This window comes from Montipora capricornis, chromosome 13, assembly GCF_036669925.1.
Source record: "Montipora capricornis isolate CH-2021 chromosome 13, ASM3666992v2, whole genome shotgun sequence".
NCBI lineage: Eukaryota > Metazoa > Cnidaria > Anthozoa > Scleractinia > Acroporidae > Montipora > Montipora capricornis.
The window spans coordinates 49586430-49597766 of record NC_090895.1 but is presented as its reverse complement, the minus strand read 5'-3'; the positions used below and the strand labels follow the sequence as shown (position 1 = coordinate 49597766).

The following is an 11337-nucleotide window of genomic DNA, read 5'->3' as shown; positions in this document are numbered from 1 at the left end:
TGAAACGTCCTTACGTTCCATTCGCAAAATAGTAGCGTACAAATTGAACAAATAGAAAGAGATGTTTAAGAATGGCGTCAAGTTGAAACAGTTTGGCACAAACTGTGGAATCGCCGACTTGTGTATTCAAGTTTGATATCGTTTCGCCTCATCATAACCATCATCATCACCATCACAATCTTTATTTATACACGGTACAAAAATCAGGTATCTATGTAAATATTAATATGAATATTATAAATATTGCTATCTATGTAATAAGGGAAAACATTTTATTTAACAAATAAAGAAGCCTTGACTGTGCTTTGTTCTGTTGTAAAGCACGCAGGAAGCGTCCGGGATATTCACGGGTGCAATGGCGCTAAATTTGAAAGGCCGAGACGACAAATGACATGAGACAATAACGAAAAATGGCCGCAACAAGGAAAGGTCCCCCTGCGTTTTACTCTGTTACAGCTTAACTATATAAAATATGGAAAGGGTTGCATATGGCTTTTAAAGAAGAGATTCTCATAATAAAATAACAACCATTTTTGTCTCGGTACCATCTCGTTAACCTGTATCAATTTTGTGTTCAACTTGACCTATTTTAGGTAAATTTGAGTATGGGAAATAGCTGTATGATAACTTTGAGACTGAATTTCTTCTAAATGAAGATGTCAACACGTTGGGTTGCATATGGATATGTTTTCTTAAAAAGTATAAAGGGCTCATGCAACATATAAAGGGAATCCGATGTCTAGAAGTAGTATCAAATCCAGCATTTCTGAAACATACATTTTCTCTCTTTGATTCCTCGCCGTCCTAAGGGCCTTTGGGAGTTGAATTGATTCATTTTGAACCTCGCGCGTGCATATTAATGACTCTAAGCTCCGCCTCTATGAACAATAGCAACGTTTCGCCTCATTTGTCATGAAATAATTATTTTCAACAAACAAAAGACGTTCCCAATGGGACACTAGCAAATCACGGACAAAAGATAAAATGGTAGAGGCTTTTTCTTTGATGAGGCTGTGTAGACAACCGGCAATGAACGGAAAAATACTTCGTGAACTCGCTCTACAGGTCTGTTTTTCAAAAAACAAAAAAAAAACATCGATCGGATATTTACACATTGCGCTGGTTTATTTCAAGATTTTTCTGGGTAGCGGGTAGCAGATAAAGCATGAGGAATAAGCAAGCATTAAGCCCGCGTAACTAAAACTTTCCACGCTTTTCTCTAAAAAAACTTCTATTCTGATGGTCTGTTGAACCAAATAAACTCATAAAAACAAAAAGAATTGTTTGCCATGTCACTTTCAATGAAGCAAACAGTCCGCTCTTTAATCTTTAGTATTATTGTACACTTCTCGCACCTTGACAATTTATTCTGCTCATCTTAACGTTTGATTGACAGTTGCGGAATTCGGCGAAGGGACTCTTGTATTCCCAAAGCTAAATCAGTTGACCAATCATATCCCCCCAGTGCTGAATGCGTGTTTCTTTATGCCGGACTTGTCACATATTTCGCACTGCAAGTAAATGTCACGGAAGACAATAGAATTCTGCGCGATGACGAAAGAAGTGTAGGGGGAAACACGAGCCGATAGGCAAGTGTTTCTCCCTAATTCTTGAGCGCTTGTAAGAATTATTTGATTGGTTAATGAAACAAAGGCTTGTCAAAACATCAATCAACTGAAAAGTGGCTTGACAGAAATCACACAAAATTCGAATTTATGGAAAAACAAGTGCCTCAATGTTCGCTTTCAGTCCGTAAAAAACAGCAATAAAGAGCATCTAAATAATTAAGTTCAGCGAAAACCGGCCGAATTGTTGCCCATGAAAACCTGCACGTTTCCGACATAACAATTGGAAAACAAACTGTTCAATAATACCCAATGAAAAATTCGGAAATTCATCTGCCATTTCTGCCGATGATGGTGCGAGCTATCGTTTGTTCCGTGCTTTGTACTCTCTTCAAAAACTCGTTAATAATTAATGACCTTACAGCCTATCAAAACATCGATAAAACGTCACGTTGTTATGAAAAATAGTATTGCGTGACGAGCGTTACTGTCTAGAATCTTCGCGAGAGTTCGTAGTTTGTTTATATTTAGGTTTGTACGTAAGCGTTTCTAAATCGGTGTGTTTTGTAATCTTTCTATAATTAGATTCATTACTATTTTAGAAAGTTCTAGAAGTTTATTGTCAGAGTATATAAGTAGACGAGTCCAAGCGGAGTGTTTTTCTAACTAGTTTTTCACAAGCGAAGAGAGTTGGCGTTGGCCGTGTTTAGTCAAGTGTGACAGAAGCTGTGTGCATTCAAGTTGGCGGAGGCCGTGTAAGTTTGTCGAGTACGAGTTATTCAGAGTTTTACTTCGTGGAAACTACGTTCATTTTTGGAATAAATCTTCTTGTTGTTGTTCCGACAACCCTGCGTTCAGTTTAGTTTGCAAGCTACCTTTCCTCAAAACATTCGAACACGTAACACACGTGCATGAGCTTTATATCCCGATAAAACACCCCTAGTTAGTATTCTTTATATAAAGAATACTAATAAGGCATAGCTTGTTTCTCTTCTTTGCTAATATTCACCTCTCACGATTTAAACCATTGTTTTGAGGCCAGAGGGACACACTCTTTGTGGAATGTTTTTGAAGCTGTTCAAGAAACTCGCAGCACGTGTTTTTTCGGGTCTAAAAACACTCGGCTACGCCTCGTGTTTTTCAACCCCGATAAAACACTGCTGCTCGTTTTTTAAACATTACATAAGGCACGCTGTTTGAAGCAATGAGAGCGCGCGTTAATTATATAGGAGCTTTATTATAAGTATCATTAAAAACTGTATACAAATTAATTTCCATCATTCTGAATATTACATTATTTAAAACTTCTAATAAATCCTAAATCCTGTTTTTCATGAATGCCGTGTCGGAATAATAATAATAATGATAATGATAATGATAATAATAATAGAAAGTCTGGACAAAATAGTTTAATTGTGCATCATTAATTTCTAAACTTGGAGGGGGGGGAGGGGACGGGGTTAGATTGTTAAATTTCTGTCTTGATCCAATTGACATAAATTCAGTTTTTGTCCTATTGGGAGTCAATTTCTTGGCAATAAGCCAACGATTTATATTTGATAAATCCCGATTTAAAGAAACCTGAATGGAGCAGATGTTGTTGTCAGAATAAGTTAGGTGACAAATAATTGCGAAAGTCGTTAACATATAAGAGGAACAACAAAGGCCCCAGTATTGTCCCTTGAGGGATCCCGTAAGTCAGAGTGCAAGTTTTAGAAAGGGGAACCATTAACAGCGCATTTTTACGTACGATTGTCTAAGTAGGAGGAAAGGTGTTCATAGGCATTTCCATTACTTCCATATAGATTTAGTTTGGATAATAAACCAGAGTGGTTGACTGTGTCGAATGCTTTCTTTAGATTTAGAAAGACACCATCTTCAATGTTCAACTCAAGAACACTCAGTCACACCGCTAAAGTAATTAACGTTCATAATCTTCTAATTTCTGTTTCGAAATCTGAGCTCATTTTTTTAAATTGCAACAGCAAGTTCCGGGAAGTTCCAAAATAAATGTGCGTACTGTAAGTATGGAGGTCCGGTCTGGTCAAAATTAAACAAGATTTTCTGTCTGCTTATTTAATTATTTGTGTTGGCTGTTTATTTTATTTTACTGTATATATGTATCGTTACATTTTGTCGCGCCTTTTTTTCGTTACCCTCTGTGAATTTTTGGCACACCCTACAAATTATTTTTTTTACAATGTACTGATTATTTTTGGCACCCTTTCTTTGAATTATTTTTGGTTACCATCCACGAATTATTTTTGGCTACTGTCAAATTAAATGCTGCCACTATACCCGCTCTCACATATGCACTCGTATCCTCCTAGAGTGTCGACACACTTTCCTCCATTCAGACAAGGCATGCTCTGACATTTGCCAATGTGCCAATGTCCACAAAAAAAAAAACAACAAAACAAAACATAATAAGAATAAGAATAATAAGAATAATAAGAGCAATAAGAACAACAATAACAATAATAATAATAATAACAATAACAATAATAATAATAATAATAATAATAATAATATCATCGTTCTGGAACGCAATGCACGCAGTCTCAATGCGTTTACATATGATTAAACAGAATAATAGCGTACTATTACCAATATGGCAATTGTTTCCACGTGAGGCCGTGAGGCTGCAAAAGCTTGTGCTTTGTGACCAATGCTTCGTATTTTACTTTGGAGATTAACTTGTAATTACACATTGTTTAGCAGTATGCCTGCACATGCCCCAACGAAGGTAATTTCCACTGGGAATAGCTCATCAATAAATCGGCAAGTTGTTTTCAAGCTGGCTCGATTCAGCGATTTAAAAAAAAAAGGTGAATCAATAACGGTTGCTGAAAAGAGAAATTGAAAGAACAATGGTATAAGGATTGTTAAATTGCACCTATCATGGTGGAAACAAAGGAAGGCAAAACAATAATGCTGTTGCGATAATTAGACCAGGAAAACCCCGCAGAGTGCAAAATGGTTATTTTAGGAGAGCACAACACTTTAATTACCTAATTGCCAGTTTATTCATCGTACGGCGAGAGTGAGATCAAAGATTCAAGTCTCAAATAATCGCTACTAAAAGCTTTAGATGTGCCAATATCGGAGATATTATAGGATTAGCAAATTGAAGATCGATGGAAGAAAGCTTCTGATTTTGTCACAGGTTCACTTTCAAAGGTGGGAAGAAATGAATTGGTCGAAAGTATCAAAATATTTTCCAATTACTCAGTAACACTGAACCCAAGTGGTTTTGACTTCTCTTTGTAAGAAGCCTTCTAAACAGTTCTATAATGTGATTACCTTGGAAGAATCAATGGTGCAATACCCGTTTACAAGAATCACGAAACATGCTCTAAATGTTTTTAGCCTAAGCGCTAAAAAACCTACTGTAGGTTAAAGACTTGGCACATTAATAAGGGGCAGAAGTAGCCGTGAATCAATTTGAACTTTGGACTAGTCTAGGTTTCTAAATACTAAAAAAATGGTCTTGAGCATTGCTACTAGTATCATGAGATAGAACTGATGAAGTTTGGCCAATAAAATGAAACTATCACCGCCAACTAACATTGTTTTTCCTGGCCACGCCGCTCATGTTCGTTCCTTATTTCACACTAAGAAGAATAAAGGCCAACGCTGTTTAGCACAATTCGAAAGAAGTGCTGATAGATAAAATCAGGCTACTAGAAGATTTGGGAAATGCTTATTCGTCAGTGAAACGTCGACAAATTTATGCAATAAATACTTTTAGCAATATAATAAGTTAAAATCAGTAGTAAAGATGAGTTGTCTTAAATGGAAAGAGAAGGTTTACAAGTGTTTACATTTGAATCAAATGCTTTTTAACACTTCCTATATAAAATGATTGTTCTGCGCGGTCACTGCAATGCGTGCGAAATAATAAAAATAACTCTTTAATAAAACTTGACTTGCGATGAACAGTCAGAAAGATTTCAAATGCGTTAAACTCAAGGAAACTTCAATAAATCGAAAAGTGTGGGTAAATTAGTTAAACATGAGTTATTTAATAACATAATAAAAATAATAAAAATTATGACGAAAATTTATGCTAAGACTATGAAAGAAAGTGCCATTTTCATACGCAGATAGGGAAATAACTGTTAGATGTCTTTTATGCGTAAATCGGCCAGATTTCAATCCTTCAGTTGGAAAATACTCAGTTGGCTTTACTCAAGCAAATATCCAATTCGAAATCTCCAAACCTTTACTGAGGCATCGTCCGCTTCCCACTTTTTATACATGTGGGTCGTCTCTAACATTTCAGTGTCCACTATGAATGTTTAATGAAATTTATTTTTCCAAATTAAATGTACTTTCTGCAGCTACAAGTCAGATTGATTGACGACAAGCTATCTGAAAAAAAAAATCGACGGTAATTATGTGCAGCTAATTCACCTCAAGCGCAGTTCTTTTCTCTACAAAGATGAACAACTAAAGCTTATCACCTCGGGTCCGCCACATGCAATTTAATTGATAAAAGCCAGTAGTGGTTATTTCCTTCATGCTGCTTTCGTGTGGGGGGCAAAAACTCTGGGTCTTGACCATATGTTCTTTGAATGCATGCAAAGTAATGCAACGTTCAAAGTGATGCTCGAGGGATGAGAATTCAAGAGAGTAAACTCAAAATTAGCCTTGCAAATTCTCTACTATAATAATTAATTGATTATCTTTACAGCATTTCGATGGCCTCGGCTATTTGAAGGTGTTGAGTGTAACAAGCCAAAAATGTGATTGAATAGCTCAGAAGTATAAAAACACGACGCACCAAAATTCCGAGCTTTCAAATTGAAAGGGAAAACAGCATACTGAGGTCTAGATTGGTGACTGCTTGAAATAAGCAAGAAATTCATTATTTTATCTGCGAACCCGGTTGAAGTGCTAACACGAAAAGTTTTTTACGGTTTAGAAAATCGGAAATTGACTATAAATAAATACACTTACCAATCGGCTGCAAACTTGACTATTGCTAAAGGTAAGTTGACGGAGTAACAAGCTGTCTCTTCTGAAGCTGTTAAGCCGAAACGACTTGATTTCATTCCTAGCGAGAAATACAGTAGCATCTAATGGCTAAGATGCTTTCTTTATTGGGACCATTAAACCCCTACAGAATAGACAGGGGTAACAGTTTGAGGGGGCAGCCTTAATATGATGCCCACGGTGACATTACTGCGGTGACTTCACAGTGTCTGTCAAAGAATCTAAAAAGAACTGTAACTTGAAGGACGAAGACCAATGGGATTCTTTTAAATTGGTTTATATTCCCTTAACACTTAACTGAATAATCCTTCAATATTACCGTGACAATGGACATTAATCACAAGAATTAGGATTTATTTTAAGTTTGATCCAAATGCTGCAAATTCCTCGACTTAATCTTCTGAAGATGGGTGTGTGATCCATGTCAACATTGGGTGGCAACCGTTATGTATTTGCTGTTTCCTCTATTTCAATGACCTACATTTCCCGTTGAATTGGTCATACTACTGAAGAACAAGTTTTCCACCAAGATATTTACTTGCGACTTAGTGCTGTGGTTATCGTGTCAAATACTGAGGGCATCCCCACGTTTAATCTCACCAAGCAGTGAGTCCAAAGAGATATTAAGAGAAAACTGTAACGAATCTGTGAGAAATGTAACAATCTCAAGGACTTGGAGGTCAAAATACAGGTCTGTGGTTGAGGAATTAAGGAAATTTGTAAACAAAGCCTTTTAGGTGTTATGGTTGCTTAAAATTCCCGAGTGAGTAGGAAGTTTGAGAATGCATGCTCTCACATCAAATGTCGTTTTTTTCGATTTATTGGTTAAAATTTCACCAAAAACTGAAATATTGTGCATTGTTAGATTTACTGTTGCTCCCTTCTCAGTTTGACACACAAAAAAAGGTAAAGCTCGGTTAATGTCTAAGTCGTTCGACACTTTTTGTAACGAAACAAAACCATTGAGTAAATAGCCGTTGCTGGAATAAATACTATTAAGAAAAAAAAAAGTAATTTGCTAGGACATGAGTAGGGCTTTTTGCTTCTTTAAAAGTCGTCAAGATAGCGCGATTAACTGGAAGCCGACTTAAGCCTGCTGAGAATCATTGTAAATTCCTTTGGTGTCCTTGGACGCAATCTCTTTAATTTTTTATTTTCTGCTGAATGCAACCGGAAGGAGCGACCATTCTGATACAAAACTGAGTTTTAAAATTCATTTCCGCTAGGGAAGTTTTAAGCGGCGATCACCAGGGCAGATTCTTTTAATTCTTTTAGTGCACTGTTTTCCCCCTGGGTAACCAAAAAGGCTACTATATTTAGATCATCTTTATGCCTAAACAAAGTAGGAATGTTCAGCTAAAATGTTCGACGTTCACACAAACACAGTCGTGCGAAGGAATAATATCAGTTGCGTTGGAGCCACGCAAAAGAAAGGTCAATATAGCCGTGAATATTCCGCAAAAACATCATCATTTTGCCGACAGGCACGTGTGGCACGAAGAGTAGTATAAGTAGTATAAAGAGCATCTGCGACAGACAAACTTGAGAATATAAAATAAAATCATTATGTAATCAAATTTTGCGTCTGAATTTTGGTAAGCTTGTTTAAATAACAGAAAGACAGGCGTAGTTCACTCGGTTAGTAGGCAGCCTTCTGAGCTGCAGGACGTCAGTTCGATCTCCGTCTCATTCCATTGACGTCTGCCGATTTCGGCGATTTTCCTCGGTCTGATCCGTGTAGCTGTAGTTTTGATTTCCCTTAAAACGGAGCATTAACAGAGGAAGGGGGGACGCATTGAGGGCCACAAGTTTATCAGTTCACTGGCACGCGTTACCCCCGCAAAAATAGGGACCTTTAACACTACGCTTACCACAGATTTAACTGTCGTTCACGTTGCTCTCTCTTTCGTCAAGCGCGATTTTTGGCAAACTTTGAATGAACGTTACGTGCTACTCATGAAATACATGCATAAGTAAGTAATCAACCGGTTTTTCTTTGTTCATACGTTTTCTGCTCCCACACTCGTACCCCTTCATAACCTTTCGCGAGAACGTGGGGAACTTCGCGGAGTATACAAAACACTTAGAAAGAAGGACGGACAGCAACCTCAGTCTCACTGTTACAAAGCAAACATTGATTAGTGTTTTTTTCAAAGAATGCTCGGGCTCGCTGTCTCGTTGAATGTGATATTGGTATTCCATTACTGCATGGATCAATTCAACAGCAAGTGAAAATTATACTATCTACTTGACTGATATAGCGGAAGTCTCATTTTTTAAATCCGATTGAAGCTTACATTGAAGTCTCTCGCGGCGGTCTTTCGATGGTAGGCCAAGTGACCGAGCAACCACTCAGTTTAAAACTATGATAAAGTTCTGATAGCCTTTGCAGAAACCCATCAATCTTCATGGTAATGCAGGAACCCCCCTACTTTGATTTTGGATAATTCATGAAAGTCTTACCTCTAATCGCTCTAATCGTCAGTGATAATGTAATGTCTGCCTCAGAATAAAAAAGAGAATAAGATTTAGAAAAGAAGTTGCTTCATAATGGTGGATGGATATGTTATCAACCATATCGTGGCAAGAAAGGCTTCATTTTGAGCACACACGCATGTTGATCACGGATTTCACACGTAAACAGCTTTAATTTAATTTATTCATTTCACGCCCGTTGACGTCAGCGGGATCAAAGCTTGATGACAATCCTATCAGAAATAAGGCAACTACCATCTTCGGTTGCCCATTATTCTCTTTCGCGCAAGATTATATCTTTATATGATCAAAAAAGTATACAACTGGCTCAAGTTCTCTGAAATCTGGATAGAGCTATCCACTGCATTAGTCGCTGTGCTGCAGATAAGCGCTATCAAAAGTAATTAAGGTAACCACAGGATAGTGATTTGCGCTAACCACACCTCTAAAAACCACGCGACGAGTCTGTTATTTTCATTCGGGGACACGGTAATGGTTTATCAACAGTGAACAGTCAACTGTTAGTCAACTGTTAGATGAGTAATTGTTCCAAGAATCTTACAAATTTTTCAGTTTTTCCTTTGAAACTACATGATAGACTCTGAATCTCTTAATTTGGTGGTATTGAGCCTACCAGGTTAGCTAATATCCAAGTTAAAGTGTAAATGAAGATTAGATCTTGGCCATTGCTTGAAGGACCTCTTAATTCATATCTTAATTTAACAAGGATATTATACTATCTGCAGTCTTATTCATTATCGACTACTTAACGTATCTGTGACTGTTATTACCTTATTTGGAAATCTTTGTTTCCGGAAAGTAGAAAAAAGGATGAAGCTTATATTTATGTTAAAAAAAGGTAACTGGAATTGTACTTTAATATCTTATTTCGTAGCCAATTTTGTTAAAACGGATTTCAATAAAACTGACAACATCGTATCCGAATGCATTTTGGTTTTATCACTCTGGATATTTGGTTGGCGTTGTTAACTATTGAAACTAATGCGACTGAGCGGCTTGTTACACAATTTTTTTCTTCGAAGGTCTTTTTTGCAAATTGTGTGTAATTGACCAGTTTGTAATTAAGCAAGCAAAGAAAGAAAAACCGAAACAACTACACTTACTGCGGCAGAATAACAGTTATTTGGGTCCTGAAGAATCGGAGGTCATTATATCATAGCCATATGCCAATAAAAGTAATCCCTGACTACCGTATACGCAAAATATCACGTGTTCAGTTTGGATCGATTGCAAGTGCTATTGAGCCAATTCTTTCTTTCATTTTTGAAATACGCTCAGTGAAAGATGTCAATACCTGCACCGCGTGTGGCTTTGCTCCCATGGTTCATTTTTATTTCACACTATTTACAAAAGAAGTGTATTGATTAAAAGTTATGAGAGTTAGGTTTTACTGAATAATTAAATAACTCAAGTAAGTTGCAATTGTGTGTGTGGTTGCCAAAGTAGCATACGCTTTTGAGTTGGCCACCACCTACCAAAAGAATAAATAAACAAAACACACTGAGCGAACTTTATTAAACTGTCAACTGACAAGACGTACAGAGAAGAAACTGTGTCGCATCCATGGTTCTGAAATACGCCGGGTTGATATGTTGAAATCATTTTACTTCTATGTCCTCCGGCTTCAAAACAACGTGCATAAGCGGCTTGTATGGTAGCCCTGCAGGGTTAAGCCGGCCTGTACCAACGCAAAGGTTTTACCTAACGGAAACACAGATCTACAATAGCATTTTTTTTTCCGGTAAATGTCCCAGAAATTAAACACTCATCTTAACAAAAGATGTCCTTTTCGTCAAAATATAGGAAAACCGACCCCGTTGAGTGCAGTTAGAATGCGATTTAGGTAATGAAGAGATCTTGTAAATCGAGCGGCGTGGTTATTCCGGTGCGAGCAGGATTCGTTAAAGTGAACCACAGTGGGACCACAGTTTAGCCGTGTGCGGTTTTCTTGAAGGTGGGGAGTGGGATTCTTTTTGAAGCCTGGTTGTTTATAAGCTGAACTATTCACCGGATATATCAATATAAAGCTTATACGTGCTGTCAAAGCCCATTGCACAGTCAACTGTGTATGGTCACCATGCACTACTGAACTGCTTTTATTGAACTCAAACCTGCAGTCATTCATAAAGCGGCTTAAATACTTCCAACAGAAGGCTGATTTTTGCCATAAGGAAAACAGCAACAGCATGCCATGGCAGAGCTTACCAAATAAACAGAAATAGCACACAAACAGCAGTGACAAACATCAGATATAAACGCATCATTTGAAATTATCTGC

At 37.3% G+C, this 11337-nt stretch overlaps 1 protein-coding gene across 7 annotated transcripts in view; it reads right to left on the bottom strand.

Annotated features, from left to right (window-relative positions):
- Window positions 1-9165, bottom strand: part of LOC138029618 (sushi, nidogen and EGF-like domain-containing protein 1) — a 27028-nt gene extending 17863 nt beyond the window's left edge. For 2 of the 7 annotated variants that reach the window (XM_068877314.1, XM_068877316.1), the window contains exons 1-2: window positions 9027-9046; window positions 778-878 (exon numbers count right to left, since the gene is read on the bottom strand). In XM_068877314.1, coding sequence (XP_068733415.1) covers window positions 778-835 — 58 coding nt within the window. In that variant the 5' untranslated portion in view covers window positions 836-878; window positions 9027-9046. Of the gene's footprint in view, window positions 1-777; window positions 879-4172; window positions 4412-6527; window positions 6776-9026 lie in introns of those variants that run through there. The other 5 variants (XR_011127899.1, XM_068877315.1, XR_011127897.1 and 2 more) reach the window with 3 other exon arrangements.
- Window positions 9166-11337: the final 2172 nt, after the last annotated feature.